This window comes from Perissodus microlepis, chromosome 14, assembly GCF_051167445.1.
Source record: "Perissodus microlepis isolate ML-2025 ecotype Zambia chromosome 14, ASM5116744v1, whole genome shotgun sequence".
Taxonomy (NCBI): domain Eukaryota; kingdom Metazoa; phylum Chordata; class Actinopteri; order Cichliformes; family Cichlidae; genus Perissodus; species Perissodus microlepis.
In genome coordinates, this window is record NC_140474.1 from 36,007,039 (window position 1) to 36,024,585 (window position 17,547).

General features: G+C 41.9%; 2 protein-coding genes across 2 annotated transcripts; both read right to left on the bottom strand.

Annotated features, from left to right (window-relative positions):
* Window positions 1–1,147: 1,147 nt before the first annotated feature.
* On the bottom strand, window positions 1,148–13,461 carry LOC146374328 (PHD finger protein 12-like). The gene is made up of 16 exons (XM_084950170.1): window positions 13,128–13,461; window positions 11,835–11,965; window positions 11,587–11,725; window positions 11,462–11,472; window positions 10,084–10,540; window positions 9,842–9,962; window positions 9,620–9,752; window positions 9,361–9,525; window positions 8,925–9,068; window positions 7,390–8,089; window positions 6,116–6,228; window positions 5,850–5,988; window positions 5,641–5,730; window positions 3,994–4,076; window positions 3,762–3,900; window positions 1,148–2,374 (listed from the first exon to the last, which is right to left on the bottom strand). The coding sequence occupies exons 1-16, from the start codon at window positions 13,459–13,461 to the stop codon at window positions 1,902–1,904; spliced, it is 3,372 nt and encodes a 1,123-aa protein (XP_084806296.1). The 3' UTR covers window positions 1,148–1,901.
* On the bottom strand, window positions 11,710–17,424 carry LOC146374329 (uncharacterized). The gene is made up of 4 exons (XM_084951196.1): window positions 17,119–17,424; window positions 14,905–15,928; window positions 13,128–14,000; window positions 11,710–11,965 (listed from the first exon to the last, which is right to left on the bottom strand). The coding sequence occupies exons 1-2, from the start codon at window positions 17,192–17,194 to the stop codon at window positions 15,318–15,320; spliced, it is 687 nt and encodes a 228-aa protein (XP_084807322.1). The 5' UTR covers window positions 17,195–17,424; the 3' UTR covers window positions 11,710–11,965; window positions 13,128–14,000; window positions 14,905–15,317.
* Window positions 17,425–17,547: the final 123 nt, after the last annotated feature.

A 17,547-nucleotide genomic window follows, 5' to 3' on the forward strand; every position in this document is an offset into this window, starting at 1 on the left:
GGTTTAACAGGTTAAAAGAAAAGCAAAATCCACATTTCATTTTCAGTTTATACTGTAAATATTCCCGTTTGTAAATGAAAATGCAGATACTGCTGATTTTGTGAACACCCTAATATTCTTTTTCTTCATTTTCAGTAAAGAAAAAAATATGAAAAAATTGTTCATGTTTCCATTTGGGATTGAATATGCACGGCTCCCAGTGCCTTTGTATATATGGAAATAAATGCTATTAAGAACATGGAACTTTTCCTCTGTTGTTTTAAACACACTGCTATTACTTTGCACATAACTGTACCAAAGACAAAACTGAAGGCAGAGAGACCAACAAACAAACGGACAGTTGCTGCAGTAAAGGTCCGACCGAGCATCTACACCTCAGTCAGTCACCGACTGCCAAAGATTTTCATCAAAGATGTAAAAATGATCATTTTATTTAAAATCATATCAGGGTGTCCAGTTATTTTCGAGACTGAAAATGGCTGTCATTTCTAAACAGTTAATGCACCAACTTTGTGAAAGCCCTAATGTGTGACACCTTAATAACTGTATTTGCATCTGTTGCTGCTTCCTGTATTTTTGAATTAAACGACCATGAGGTACAGAAATTCTAACAAAACACATCTCTGATTATTTCTGTTCCAACCCACGGTCTGCTTTTCATGGAGCACGTCATCACTTTGTCCATTTTTACTTCTTTTTTTGTTGTCCTGAAACAAGCCGAGCCCACCAGCATTCTGAATGAACAGTATGATGACCAGGTCCGCGTCGACCTCATTGATAAACTCTTGATTCCAAATGTGCTCTGCCCAATCATAGGCATTGGTTGCTACCGACAACAAGAAATAAAGCAGGGCTGAACCATTTTCGAATAGGGGAGGGAGGGTAACGCTATGCAATATATTCATTTTTTAGAATTTATATTCAACGTTAATTGCAGCTAGGCTCAAAGTGTTAATGCTAGCTTATTTTAATAAACAACATGTCATATGCAAACAACTAGGGTGTGGCAAAGATTATTTTAGGGTGGCACATGCCCACCCAATGCCACCCCTGTAGATCCACCCCTATCAGTACTGAACTTGCTGTCTCAGAAAGTGAAAACCAAACTAGAGCTCAAAGTAGTGCTCAAAGGCTGAAAATAACAGGCATAAACACTGAGTTTGTTCTTAGAAAATCTTTCTGTATTTACAGATTTGAACAGACAAGCAGCTACAAACAAAGAGTGCTTATATACACAGCAGCACAAGATGTTAAAATGAATGCTAAAACTATACGGTATTTACAGATGGACTACAGCGGAAAGTACAGACTAAGAACAAGTTTTATCACAAAACGTCTGGTACTCGACACAGTATCACAAATTCAATGAGCTGTACAGTTAAAAACCAAAAAATGGCAAATCTACATGAAATCCAATGTTTCTCCAATCGAGAGGCACTGAATTAAAATGTATTTACATTATATATACATGTTATAGTGTATAAGCATGTATGTTTTCATACATATATAGCTACCTGTGGTGCAAAAGCAGCAAAAGAAATTAGAATGTATGGAATTGAATACTACAAAGGAAAAAAACAAAAAATGTTTGTGCTAAATGGGCTGACTGACAAAAAGGTTACACCATACATAACTAATATACTGGCAAAAACAAAGATTGAGCGCAAGGAAGTAATGTTTGCTCAAAGTCCTAACGGTCCTAACGGTTACGTCAGTCATTTAAAAGAAAAAAGAAAAAAAGAGATTGTCAATAATACTTCAAGTTCATGCAAAGATATAAACCATTAAAACAAACAAACAAAAAAGAACTTTTCCCTGTTGACCAACCAGCTGTGCAGCTTTCCCTTCATCGTGACACAGAAGGTGCAACATAAGAGGGAGGGCGGGGCTTCCTGTGCGGATTATGGAACAGAGTTAGAACGCAGTACGGGCACTTGGTGGGGAGGTACAGTCTCAGAGTCAGCCTCATCCTGGTTGGAAAAGCCGCTTGTTGTGGCAGTGCTGGGTGGTGGTGGTGTGGAGGTGTTAGAGGTGGTGGTGAGGGTGGTGCTGATGACACTGCTGCTGCTGGTGTTGGTGCTTGTGCAACTGGCAGCAGGTGTAGTGGCCTGCTCCTCTTTGGGCTGCTTACTGGCAAACTCAGTGATGCTAAAGACAAATTGGAGGCAGCCCAGTTTGATGTAGCTGCCATGGTGGAGCAGGGCCGTGCCCTCCCAGCCCGCCCCGCTGCCTCCAATTAGACTGGAGCTACTCGCTTTGCAGCTACAAGACGGCTCAGCACCACCCTGACATTGGCTACTCATCACTCCTCCTACTGGCAGCAACCCCACCATGGAGTTGGCTCCCTCGTCCTCTTCCCGTTTCTTACTGCGACCTACGCAAAGAAGAAATGCAGCAGGTCTGAGAAAGACGTCTGTACAGACTAGTGTCACAGTAAACTCCATTAATGTGGAGACGATGCAACCATGAAAAGATTTCACTGATTACATTTTATCCACAAAATAAAAAATGAACACTTTGTTTTGAAAATGAGACTAAAATCATGTGGAAAGCTGAACTCTGGCAAACATGTTTTACACTCATCATCTATAAACAGTTTCAGAGAAATTTGATTTAATGCTGTTTCACACTGCAGCTCTTTACTAATTAAACATCTGTCCAAATGATCTTTAATAACAGATTAAGACTGGAAGCTTTATGTGATACCAGCAACATTCAGATTTTACATAACGTGGTCTGCCACAGAACAAGTATATCTGACTGCTCATTTTAGCACTTTATTTATTTACCTTTCTCATTGCTACAATGCCACATGCACCAAGTTTACCACTGTACTGTACGTTTACTACATCCTTACTTTTACTTTGAAATTGCAACTGATAATAATAAGACAACCCGTTCTTTCCCATTTGGTGTTTTCTCTACCAGCAGGCTCGCTGGCTAGATCGCCATTATGGATGGAGATGAACTCCAACACCAAACTCATGGTTTGTTTTGTTCCCTGCACTTCAAGCTGGCACTCTAACCAGAACCTACAACAGACGGAGAACTGGTTCGTGTGCAGTTCTCCAACAATGAGAATACAATGAGCTCACTGGGACTCAGAGCAGAACAAGAGCCAGCAGCTGCAGTCCAAGAACATGGGCTGACTGAAGACAGCTAATGATGATGTTCACTTATTTATTTTAGTTTTATATTAAGCTAATATTATTCACTTAAAAATAAGCACGCATAGCTCAGCACATCTCATAGGCTACTGTAAGGTATGAATTACAGCAAGAAGGTGATAAGTTTTCTTGTCATTGGTTCACTGCACTGCATAAACTAATTACATGTACCCATTAAGAATGACAAATGTGACCTTGACCACAATTTGGATGAAGAACACTAAAAGCTGACCAATACTGCAGGAGCAGTGTCAGTGTAACAAACAGGACACTGACATTAAGCACATGGGGGGCTACACTTCCTGAAATTCTAGCCAAACTAAAAATGATTCTTTTCAGTATTAGAGTATAAATTAAAGTATTCCTTTAATTTACAGAAGCAATGATGTTATGATTTCTTCACAAATAAAATTTTAACTATTTTAACCAGAACACATACAGATGAGTGGCTAAGTGGAAGAAGATGGATGGATATTCATAAAAGGTTCATACAAAATCTATGAGCGACGACCTCATCAGCAGTCCAAGTCAAACTGGGCACACAGACCTGGGTTCCTTCAAGCCAATCCAAACAGATGACGGAGATGTACTTACGAATGATTCCTTGGACTTTGGCTACCAGGCCACCGGGTGGACATGGTGAGGTCTTCTCAGAGAAATCGCATGAGTACAGGACATTATCCACTGTGGTGCCATGCTCGCTATAGTTCAGAAGCTCATAATGCTTGGTATTCTGAAGGACGACAAACACACACACACAATTTACATCTTGGTCACTAACAACCACAGGAGTGCTCTGCAGAGTGATGTAGTTTAACGGCCTCACCTCATCATAGAAAATACAGGCATGTTTCCCCGATACGTAGTTGCAGTGACCGTAGTTTGTAAGGCACACATCCATGTCAGCACCTTAGAGAAACAGTTAAAGACTTAAACACCCTTTCCCACAACACAAAGAATACAGATTTGCAACATGGATTTTTTTTCTGCAATATTGACGTGTCAAAATGTATTTTAATGACCTGCACTCCAATGTGACATATTGTGTTTTGTTCAGTAGTTTCTATTCCACATGGTCCTGTTGTGACCCTCACAGGTCTAAGAACTTACTTTCACAGACAACTTGCTTAAAATACTCCGATTTAAAGATGACGGTATCAACTATCACTCAACCTGACTAATGATGCAGAGATTGGGAGCTAGTACAGGCTCCGTATATTATTATATTATACTCTGTCGTGTACTGCTGCCTGTCGTGCAGAAGTACAGTCATGGTTAAAAGTGTATGAAACACTAAGCAAACCATTGTTGCTTCCATAGAAATAAAGATGACAAGTAGCAGGTACATACTGCTAATCAAACACAACTGATTAACTGATTATCAGCATGAGTGACCACCTCTATAAACTCAGAAGCATTCTGGTGTGTGTCAACATAATGCCAAAGAGGAAAGATGTCTTAAAGAATAAATGAGTGCTGCATGTCAGTATCTGAAGTTGCATGAAGCCAGTCCCAAACACGCTCATACTTCTACCATGAGAAAGATTATTCACTATTCAAGTGGAAAACATGCAAGACAGCTGCAAAATATTCCCAGGAGCTAAAGTCCAAAAAAAGTCACCAAGGATCAGGCAGTGCAATGACTCCAAGCACATCAGCAAATCTGTCTGGTGGTTCTGCAAGCTGATGAATGATGGGGTGTTGTTAGTTTTTCCACACACTGCTTCTGCTTCACTTCCCATTTTTATATCTGTAAGAGTGATTAGCTCAGTTCCAAGTCACCAAACCAGGGGCCCTGGTACACCTGCTGTGTTGGCAGCTTTGCGTGTCACCAGTAATACCATCACACAGCTATATCCATTCATGCTAGCTGTTACGGTGCATGTACGTGCTGCAGTATTCTTCTGAACAATAGGTGTTGCCCGTCCTCCAAATCAGCGCTGGTATAGAAGGAGAAGAAGTCAAAGTTGGAAGCCAAGGAATTTTAAAGTTTCTGCCAAGTTTCAACATCTCCCTCTGTGAAACCTGTGAATCTCTAAACTTCTGTACTGATATGATGTTAGGATGCCATTAAAAACAGACTTTAACCCAGCTGCAGCAGCAGTGCAACAACACACCAGATTATAAAAATGGAGAAGTGCATGACCAGCAGAGATGACAGCTTACAACATGTAACATCAACTTTGCTGTACGGTGACATTTGCCAGGCACCACACAGCAGGTATGATGGGGCCCTACCTATGTTCTACTTCGGTCTTACTAAACTTTAGTCACAAGGCAAGAATATAACCTAAATCAAACATGATTAACTGCAGTTTGGTGAACTGGTATGATTTCAAAAAACTACGTGAGACCAGCTTTAATACTGTTCTCCTACGTGAACCTTTCCCCATCAAAGGTGAAACCTAAGAGTGGCTCAGAGCCAGGGCACAGAATGCAGCAGGGTCAAAGTCACAGCGACTGAATGTCCTACCTGATCCTATGTGTAACGTCCTATAGCACATGCTGACAGCTGCTCCTCTTCCTGTCAGAGGGTAAAAGACCGCTCTGGCTTGCACCTTTTCTGACCTGGAAGGACGAGAGTGTAGGTTTTAATAATTAGAACAAAACAGCAGTCAAACAGCAGAAAAACTGACTTCTTGACAAGTAAACAGACTAAACTGTAGTGCAAAGGTGTCTTACTGTTTGGGTGGGGTGCTGAGGTTTTTGGGGTAGTGCTGGTGGTGGGGGGAGGTTGAGTACTGGGCACTTTGGGAGCAAAGAGCTGCTGGATCCTCTGATGGGCCAAGAGCTTGATCATCTCTGCATCCAGTTTGTCCAGCTCGATCGATGTGCACAAAAACACAAACACACACAACCGCTAGAAGCTAATTACATCTTCGTGTGCTTCATAGCAGAACACAGCAATACGAAGGCTCTTAAACTGTCACATGTGGCCACAGAGTGACAAACTCACCCCCATCCTCCTCTTTTCCATCCTTCATGCAGCTGGACAGGTTGGTGATGGAGGGCAGTGTGTTGGGCAGCAGTGAGTCCGTCAGTGCAGGAGCAGCCTTTATGTCTGAGGGACAGGAGAGGAAAAAGAGACAAATTGATGAGATGAGATAAAAGAAGGACCAGAAAAAAGACAGTTTTTGATATTTTACTATAAAGGAAAAAAGTGCACAGGAACTATTACTGAGATAGAAGGCAAAGCAAGTTGTATCTGAATAACTTTTTTTTCTTCATAACTCAGTAACTGAAAATAAAATGTGCTCTTAAATGGCCATGTATCCTTTTGGTAAATGGGGCTGCACGACACAAAATATGCAAGAAAACTGTTAGCACCATCGATTATGTCAGCAGTGAGTATTCAATTAATAGCAACAGTAAACATTCAAAAGAGAGAAAACTCAGGTCTTTTAAAATGAACTTTTCATTTGTTTCCACTTTAAAAAATGCTTGTTTTGATAGTTTAACAATACACAGTATCTGCCAAAAGAGCTCAAGTCTTTCACTGTATTTACATCCCATATCACAATCACATTTCCACTTTCTTGAAGAAACATTTTCCTAAAGACAAAAAACTGATAAATTATTAAAAGTAGAAATAACAGCATCACAATTTTAAGTGATCTGCCAAATAAAATAAGCTATGCATCCCATCCATCCTAGACTGAGGCATGAAATAAAAAGGCCTTCTTCCCATCTGCTTGGAGCTCTTTCTTACATTATAAGGGGGAAAAAAGAGTTCTGACAGTATTGCATCTCCTGGATGAAGCAGAGTTGGTCAGTGTGCACGCGTGTGAATGCATGTGTGTTAAAGTGTGCGAGTGAATGTGTGTAAGCCTTCAAACAAGCATGTAGTGCCTGCAGTGAAGAAAGGTGAGCATATAACCATTCTCAGTTCTGAGGCCTTCTCTGTGCTTTAATGCAAAACAGACGTTATGAAAGTGGAGATGTTAATACTAATAATAATTCAGCTTAACAGCATGACTATTAACACAATTTCTTAATGTTAAAAATGTATTTATATTAATTTAAATATGTAAAATAATGTTGCTATAGCCTCAAATTAAATGTTCCCTCATGCACACCATGGCCCCCGTTACATGTATAATGAGGAGAGAGTAACGTAATGATTACTTGAGTATATTATTACTATTATTATCATTATTATTATTATTAGCTGTATAAAGTGATACATTTAGACTGCAGCTTTGACATTTCTGATGATGTGTACCTGGAGTAGGTGCTGATCCAAACTTTACTGTGTCGTGCTCCTGGCTGCCTCTAGATGGTGCATCTGTGAAGGAACTGCTGGTGATTGAGAAGGAGGGCTTTTCATCGGTGCTCACACACTCCTCCTGGGGCTCTGTCTGGCTCCTGTGGTTCTGTTGGCCACTGTGGGGCCATATCGTGGGGGCAGTGGGGCAGTTCTGTTGGGCACATGCATTTACAGTGCTCTCGGGTTCCTTCTTAACCGTTTCTGTTCCTATGTGGTTCACCAGTCCAGAGGCAGAAGCTGATGGCGTTTTCCCAGGCTTCAGTCTGTTCTGTAGCTCAGCCTGCCTGCAGGAATCTGAGGCACTGTTACAGTCTACAGGTCCATTGGCTCTGGGAGGCTGAACCAATTCCAGAGGCCCATTAGGTTTCCTACAGTTCTGACATGGTGTCACGGTGCATTTGCAAAGAACTAGCCCTGATGGGCTGTCCTTGGAAAGAGAGGCCCCCTGGGAGTCACTGGGTGTACTGCAAGCTTTAGAGCAGGGGTCAGGGGAAGAAGTCCTTTCTAATGAGGCCTGAGTTTTCATGTCCTCTGATGTTCCACTTGATTGTGTATTTGCTTTCTGCTCAAAGTGCCACTCTGTTGATGAGGCCTTCTGTTTGATGGATAGGTGTCGCATGATACTGCACTGGAGAGCGATGACATCCTGAAGCCACTGTTCAACACAACACATGTATGTTTTTATAAAGAAGCAACCAGCAGTTCTGTTGAGAGGCCCTCCCCTTCATCAAAGATTCATTTATATCACACAAACAAACAGATACCAGAATTTATCTTTTGCTGCAATTTTCAATTAATTACTCAAAGCTCTACAGTCTGTGAAAAAAACAGACTTTCTAATGCAACTGTTGCAAAGTGCCGTGAAGCAGTTGGTTCAGCTTTCAGAACTTCTGAAACTGAATTTTCTGTTACTTTCTGATAAACACAGTACACAGGATGTGTCAGTGTTTCACTCATCTACACCAAAAATCAAACTCTCTAAAAACTTCTTGTCCAAACTCTCATCCAATCATCCAAAATGAAAAGGAAAGCAATCAATCATCCTTAACCTGCTAGGACCTGGTGTCCACATATGTGAACATCACATTTTGGGTTGGCTAGACCAAAATACAAAATTTTGCTCTACAAAGGCCTGATTTCCACATGCGAGGACGTTATACTGCCACTGTTCTATTGAAATTTAAATCGAATGTCCTCATATGTGGATCTCATTTTTCTCAGAAACAAACATCAGGTAAAAAATAAAATCTGACAATTCTTTGGTTTTACATTCATCAGGTCCCAATCAGCCCAAATAGCAAAGAGAAATTAAAAATGCATGCCATGAAAGAGTTTGGGTCTTAGGAGGTTACGCTGCTCTTCTATTAATCTCACATCCTATTACATCAGATGACACAGATTGTAGCACACAAAAGCCTGTTTCAGGGAACTATCGTTACAATCTGACTTAAAGAACATGTTAGGCAGCTGCTGGTTTCTCTTGTGCCTACCTCCTGCTGCTCAGCCTCTGTGGTGAAATGCTTTGTGGGCTGATGGTCAGGAATGCCACTACAAACCAGCTCCAGCTGGCGCACCCCTGCAGGAAGCAGCATGGGCGGAGGATTCTGGTACTGGGACTTGATGGCATCTGGCACCTGAATAAAAACACTGACTGTTAGAGACAATTTAACACTTTCTAGCAAATTAACCAGTATGTTCAGATGTGTCTAAAAATAGCATCACTTCATATACAAGTGCACAACTGCTTAAATTTCAGAAGCTGGAAAAAAGACAGAATGTCAGTATCTAGGTATTACTGTCTTAGTGTAACAGATATATTATTAAAGCCATTAATTTCCTAGATCTCCACCTGTGTTCCAGTGGCCAAGAAAAAAGGATTATATGAAATCCAACACACTGCACCGTCACACTGAGACGCACGTCTACCTTGATGGTTTTCTTGTTGCGCTGGTGAGTGGTGCGCCGGTTGGGAGCATTTTGTCGATGTACTCTACGCAGGAAGTCCAACTTAACTGCGTGCTGGGACAACCTGTCCTGGAACTGATCGAAGAGCTGACAGCGGCTGGACAGGCTGAGGCTCCTCTGATTCAGCTGCATAGCAAACAAAAATATATCAATAAAAATTTACATCAATAAAAGGAAAGGGAAAGCAGCTTTAGCTTAGAATCAGCACAGTGCATCTTACTACTAAGTGCTCGACATGGTTTGGACACATCCATTTGCCGGCAGGTAAAGCTGTGAGTGGAGGGTCCAGACAGTCCATGTGGAACAGGAGGGGACAGTAATCGCACTGGATCAGCGGAGCCAACCTGCAACTCCTGAGAGACCAAATAAATAGAATTAGTACCTGCTGTCATTGCTTCGGGGCTTCGTCTACTTCTTTGCACTGTGCTCCAGAACTGCTGACCTGTTGCATGAAAAGCAGATTTTGACTGGCAAAGGGACTAGACCATTGGGATCCAGTTCATGCTGAGGCCTCCTGAAGGGCTTTCCAAGCAGCTCTTCTTTTTTCCTCCATTTACTGCTGCCTAGAAATCCAAACAAAAGAGCAACATTGAAGAAACAGTCTAAACTGCATATATAAAGAGGTATTTTAAACTTTGGGTGCTGAAAGAAATCATATTTTGGTAGTCATTATGACTGACTGACCTGGTAGTGCAGTGGTGCACGTGAGCTCACTCGGCAGCTGAAACTGAGTGGGGTTTCTCTCCATAGCAGCTGCTATTAGGAGCTGAAAGGGCCTCTTGAGGAGTCGCGGTGTCGGAGCAGAAACTGTAGAACTCTCGAGCTCTGCACCCTGAACTTCATCCTCAGGCTCTGCTGCCTCCTCCTCTCCATCGTTCTGCTCCTCTGAGGGGGTTGGGGTGGATGAAGTGTTGGAATTTGGAGTCCCAGGTCGGCTGCTTGGCCTGCTGCTGGTTCTGCGGTCCAACAGTTGTACCTGGGCCACTCGTAGACCAGGGCCTGCAGCTCCGGCCCCCGGAGGAAGACCGTCAAGCCGCAGCACGCCAGCGTTGAGCTCCAGTTTCATGGCTGGAGAAGCAGAGCGCCTGGAGGAGGATTTCTCTGGCAGGCCGTTGGTCTGTTCAGACTTCTGTTCTCTTTTCTGTACATATTCGCAAACAAAACCCAAACACTGATTTAAAAAGCCATCTCTTGACCCGGCTGTCTTAGCAAATTATAGATGAATCTCTAATCTTCCTTTCATCTCAAAAATTCTTAAAAAAATCATTTTTAAAAAGCTAACAGATCAAACTAAGGGCCCTGGTACACCTGCTGTGTTGGCAGCTTTGCGTGTCACCAGTAATACCATCACACAGCTATATCCATTCATGCTAGCTGTTACGGTGCATGTACGTGCTGCAGTATTCTTCTGAACAATAGGTGTTGCCCGTCCTCCAAATCAGCGCTGGTATAGAAGGAGAAGAAGTCAAAGTTGGAAGCCAAGGAATTTTAAAGTTTCTGCCAAGTTTCAACATCTCCCTCTGTGAAACCTGTGAATCTCTAAACTTCTGTACTGATATGATGTTAGGATGCCATTAAAAACAGACTTTAACCCAGCTGCAGCAGCAGTGCAACAACACACCAGATTATAAAAATGGAGAAGTGCATGACCAGCAGAGATGACAGCTTACAACATGTAACATCAATTTTGCTGTACGGTGACATTTGCCAGGCACCACACAGCAGGTATGATGGGGCCCTACCTATGTTCTACTTCGGTCTTACTAAACTTTAGTCACAAGGCAAGAATATAACCTAAATCAAACATGATTAACTGCAGTTTGGTGAACTGGTATGATTTCAAAAAACTACGTGAGACCAGCTTTAATACTGTTCTCCTACGTGAACCTTTCCCCATCAAAGGTGAAACCTAAGAGTGGCTCAGAGCCAGGGCACAGAATGCAGCAGGGTCAAAGTCACAGCGACTGAATGTCCTACCTGATCCTATGTGTAACGTCCTATAGCACATGCTGACAGCTGCTCCTCTTCCTGTCAGAGGGTAAAAGACCGCTCTGGCTTGCACCTTTTTCTGACCTGGAAGGAGGAGAGTGTAGGTTTTAATAATTAGAACAAAACAGCAATCAAACAGCAGAAAAACTGACTTCTTGACAAGTAAACAGACTAAATTGTAGTGCAAAGGTGTCTTACTGTTTGGGTGGGGTGCTGAGGTTTTTGGGGTAGTGCTGGTGGTGGGGGGAGGTTGAGTACTGGGCACTTTGGGAGCAAAGAGCTGCTGGATCCTCTGATGGGCCAAGAGCTTGATCATCTCTGCATCCAGTTTGTCCAGCTCGATCGATGTGCACAAAAACACAAACACACACAACCGCTAGAAGCTAATTACATCTTCGTGTGCTTCATAGCAGAACACAGCAATACGAAGGCTCTTAAACTGTCACATGTGGCCACAGAGTGACAAATTCACCCCCATCCTCCTCTTTTCCATCCTTCATGCAGCTGGACAGGTTGGTGATGGAGGGCAGTGTGTTGGGCAGCAGTGAGTCCGTCAGTGCAGGAGCAGCCTTTATGTCTGAGGGACAGGAGAGGAAAAAAGAGACAAATTGATGAGATGAGATAAAAGAAGGACCAGAAAAAAGACAGTTTTTGATATTTTACTATAAAGGAAAAAAGTGCACAGGAACTATTACTGAGATAGAAGGCAAAGCAAGTTGTATCTGAATAACTTTTTTTTCTTCATAACTCAGTAACTGAAAATAAAATGTTCTCTTAAATGGCCATGTATCCTTTTGGTAAATGGGGCTGCACGACACAAAATATGCAAGAAAACTGTTAGCACCATCGATTATGTCAGCAGTGAGTATTCAATTAATAGCAACAGTAAACATTCAAAAGAGAGAAAACTCAGGTCTTTTAAAATGAACTTTTCATTTGTTTCCACTTTAGAAAATGCTTGTTTTGATAGTTTAACAATACACAGTATCTGCCAAAAGAGCTCAAGTCTTTCACTGTATTTACATCCCATATCACAATCACATTTCCACTTTCTTGAAGAAACATTTTCCTAAAGACAAAAAACTGATAAATTATTAAAAGTAGAAATAACAGAATCACAATTTTAAGTGATCTGCCAAATAAAATAATCTATGCATCCCATCCATCCTAGACTGAGGCATGAAATAAAAAGGCCTTCTTCCCATCTGCTTGGAGCTCTTTCTTACATTATAAGGGGAAAAAAAGAGTTCTGACAGTATTGCATCTCCTGGATGAAGCAGAGTTGGTCAGTGTGCACGCGTGTGAATGCATGTGTGTTAAAGTGTGCGAGTGAATGTGTGTAAGCCTTCAAACAAGCATGTAGTGCCTGCAGTGAAGAAAGGTGAGCATATAACCATTCTCAGTTCTGAGGCCTTCTCTGTGCTTTAATGCAAAACAGACGTTATGAAAGTGGAGATGTTAATACTAATAATAATTCAGCCTAACAGCATGACTATTAACACAATTTCTTAAAGTTAAAAATGTATTTATATTAATTTAAATATGTAAAATAATGTTGCTATAGCCTCAAATTAAATGTTCTCTCATGCACACCATGGCCCCCGTTACATGTATAATGAGGAGAGAGTAACGTAATGATTACTTGAGTATATTATTACTATTATTATCATTATTATTATTATTAGCTGTATAAAGTGATACATTTAGACTGCAGCTTTGACATTTCTGATGATGTGTACCTGGAGTAGGTGCTGATCCAAACTTTACTGTGTCGTGCTCCTGGCTGCCTCTAGATGGTGCATCTGTGAAGGAACTGCTGGTGATTGAGAAGGAGGGCTTTTCATCGGTGCTCACACACTCCTCCTGGGGCTCTGTCTGGCTCCTGTGGTTCTGTTGGCCACTGTGGGGCCACATCGTGGGGGCAGTGGGGCAGTTCTGTTGAGCACATGCATTTACAGTGCTCTCGGGTTCCTTCTTAACCGTTTCTGTTCCTATGGGGTTCACCAGTCCAGAGGCAGAAGCTGATGGCGTTTTCCCAGGCTTCAGTCTGTTCTGTAGCTCAGCCTTTTTCATGTCCTCTGATGTTCCACTTGATTGTGTATTTGCTTCTCAAAGTGCCACTCTGTTGATGAGGCCTTCTGTTTGATGGATAGGTGTCGCATGATACTGCACTGGAGAGCGATGACATCCTGAATCCAGCTGAAACTGAGTGGGGTTTCTCTCCATAGCAGCCGCTATTAGGAGCTGAAAGAGTCTCTTGAGGAGTCGCAGGGTCGGAGCAGAAACTGTAGAACTCTCGAGCTCTGCACCCTGAACTTCATCCTCAGGCTCTGCTGCCTCCTCCTCTCCATCGTTCTGCTCCTCTGAGGGGGTTGGGGTGGATGAAGTGTTGGAATTTGGAGTCCCAGGTCGGCTTCTTGGTCTGCTGCTGGTTCTGCGGTCCAATAGTCGTACCTGGGCCACTCGTAGACCAGGGCCTGCAGCTCCGGCCCCCGGAGGAAGACCGTCAAGCTGCAGCCGGCCAGCGTTGAGCTGCAGCTCCACGGATGGAGAAGCGGAGCGCTTGGAGGAGGATTTCTCTGGCAGGTCGTTGGTCTGTTCAGACTTCTGTTCTGTACATAGTCACACAAAAAAAACAAACACTGATTTAAAAAGCCATCTCTTGACCCTGCTGTCCTACCTAGTTAGAGGCGAATCGCCAACCTTCCTTTTATCTCAAAAATTCTTGAAAAAATAATTTTTAAAAAGCTAACAGATAATTTTCAGAGGAATGGCTTATTTGAACAGTTTCAGTCAGATTTCAGATCTCATCACAGCACAGAAACAGCTTTAGTGAAGGTTACACATCATCTTCTCATGGCCTCAGTGCAACGTTCAATACTTTTGACCGTAATATTTTATTAAAGCAATTAGAGTATCCTGTAGGTATTGATTTCTGCAGTGGTTTGTATCATATTTATCTAAGGTTAATTATGGATGTGCTAGGACCAATTCTGTTTACAATTTAAATGCAGTATCATCAGAAGGCATAGTATACATTTTCACTGCTATGCAGAGGACACCCAACTTTATTTATCCATGAAGCCAGGTAACACACACCAATTAGTTAAACTGCAGGAATGTCTTAAAGACATAAAGACCTGGATGGCCGCTAATTTTCTGCTTCTAAATTCAGATCAAACTGAGGTTATTGTACTCGGCCCTGAGAATCTTAGAAATATGGTATCTAACCAGATTCTTACTCTGGATGGCATTACCTTGGCCTCCAGTAACACTGTGAGGAACCCTGGAGTCATTATTGACCAGGATATGTCCTTCAATGCACATATTAAACAAATATCTAGAACTGATTTCTTCCAATTCTAATCTTTGCGTAATATCTCTGAAATAAGAAATATCCTGTCTCAGAGTGACGCTGAAAAACTACTTCATGCATTTATTACTTCTAGGCTGGACTAGATGTTTTCTAATATTTTGGGACATCATTTTAGAGACAGAACATTACTTCTTACTTACCACATTGTTCATTCTCGCCAAAGTCTGAGATGCAGCAGACGATAATTTACACTTTGCACTGTCTTCATGGATTATTGGTTCATTTTACGCAGATTATATAATAAAGTCAGTCTTGTATTCCTTGCAGTCATATCAAACACACAGGCCAGCACCAAGAAATAAAGAAAAGTGCAAGACGCACTGAAAACGCTGACCTGTGTATCTCAATAATAAAAAAAACTATATACATATGTACAGAAATAACTCCTCAGACTAGCCGCATCATGATGGTCTCTGTGTAAGATGGAGAGGTGTTTCCAGCCTTTCCAGACACAGCGCAGACATGAGGAGTTAGAAAGTTTGCTCCAAAGCACGAGGAAACATCCATATGTAACATCCATATGCCATATGTCCAGGAAAGGCTTCATTACTGATCACAGCCGGAGACGTTTCCTTGGTGGAGTGGGGCTCCTGCTGCTGCTCTCCTCCTCTGCAGGCTTCCTCTTTGCACCCTGTGTAAACCTCTTCAGAAACTGGCAGAGCACCGACATGATTACTCTGCCGTCAGAGGTGCAGTCCGTAACTCTCCATCGATTTGTCATTTCCCTTTCCTCTGTGCAATACACAGTGGAAATGACTCTGGTGATGGTGTCGCCGTCGACATCCAGGGTGCAGACGCAGTTCCTCTGATCTGCCTTCAGGACAGAAAGATCTGCCTTCTCTGGAAGCAGAGGTGTGAGCAACCGTGAATGGAGGTGGGACCCTGCAGGCGGCACAATTAAACCAGCTGGTGAGTTGGTAGGAGGAGATGGAGTGGTGTTCTCCAACTGACTCTCTGGCACATGGGTGAAAGGTGTCGTCAGCAGCAGTTTGTTAAAGAATCCCCTGAAGGCAATATAAGGAAACGCCTTCGTCCCCGTAACCAGGTTATGGTTTAACGAGAGGACCAGATTTTTCATAGAGTCCACATGGCTGGGGCTCAAAGGACGGTTCCTCAGGTTAGTGATGAACATCTGGCGTACGCTGACAGGACTCACCAGCTCAGCTACGAGAAAACAAAAAGATCATCTGTGTTAATCGTGACATAATCAGACAAATTACGGATTTAAATGTCAAAACATGGCTTTATATCATCATATGCTATTTCTACACACAGGCAATGAGAGGCCCGCAGCAGAACTCACTCTTTATGAAAGCCTTAAGATTGGTAGAAGGTGAGAAAAATGGTTTTGCACTGTACATGACTAAATTTCATGTTTTAAACCAAAGATCACAGCACCAAACTCTGCTTGTTAGCATGTTCAGACAGTAAAAATGTCCTGATGATAGAATTCATTTGCAAATTCACATTTTAGCTGCATGTAAATTAAAAATGTACAACTCATAGTAAAGAATAACTTTACTACTACTTTAACATTTCATGATAAATGAATGTCATCCATAATATTTGTGAATTATGGACACATTGTCAGTAAGGCTGCATAGAGTTTCAGTGATGTTTAATAATGAATTCATGTTCAGCACTTATTCTTATTTTATTTAAGCATCAGTCTGTTGAAAATAAAACAGCTAAAGTCAGGTGAGAAACCTCCAACCTGCTTATTGCATGCACACAGTTTCGATTTCTCACCGAGCACATAACATACATCTGGACACCTGTACAGACACGGCAATACACAATGCACTCACATAAATATGATATACTTAATTCAGCATCAGTAGCTATAACTGATTTTGCACATAATGCGTGCAAGATCAAATTTTGGCCACATCTCCGAGGACTCCCTAACCTCCCTCAAAATTTCCCAGCTTTATAAACGCAACGACTGCCTCTGTGAACTCTCACAGCTCCATCATGCTTCTATACAGATTCGTAATTTATTAACTTTATCGTCTAATTCAGGGCCAGTTGCTAAAACATGTAAACTCAAACCCTCCACATACAAAAACAGGACTCCAGGATGACCGCACTGACGTCAGACGTCAGCCTCCCGCAGGTTCTAATGAGTGACGTCGTTTCCATGGCGCGTGCATTAAATTGAGTGTTTGTTTTTGTTTTTTTAGCATTTTTCAAACCAAAATTGCCCAAAATTGCAGTTTCTAAAGTTTGACATATTTCACCTGAAATGCTCACACTCATGAAATCTTCCTCACTTTAAAGTAATAAAAGGCCAGTCTAAGGTGTATTTGTTTGCTTAAATATTCTATTATACTTATTAGCTTACTAAGCTTTACCATAGCGCTCATCGAGAATACGGGTGACACCAATGGAGAGCAGGTACCGCTCACGCCGTACTCCACCGGAGCTCATTTTTGGGTTGTTTGAATCCTCGTTTCAAACACTAGCTTTAAAACTTTGGAAACAAACAGGTTTTCACAGCGCTATTAAACAGACCTCCTGCTCGCACTCTCATGTGAAAACCAAATTCGAACGTTGGCTTCTGCTTTTATACCTGCCGCGCTACACGTCATCCTCGTCACCTTGACTCCCAGGGTCACGCAGGCGACGCGGAGTGATTCAGAATAAGTTTCCTATAATTATCAGATTTTTAAAAATAATAATTCTCATTTAGTTTCGCAGTTTCTAATCATAAGTATTTTAATTATTGAATTATTGTAATATGTAACGTGTTTTTTGATCATTAATTAGCCTCCTTATAAACA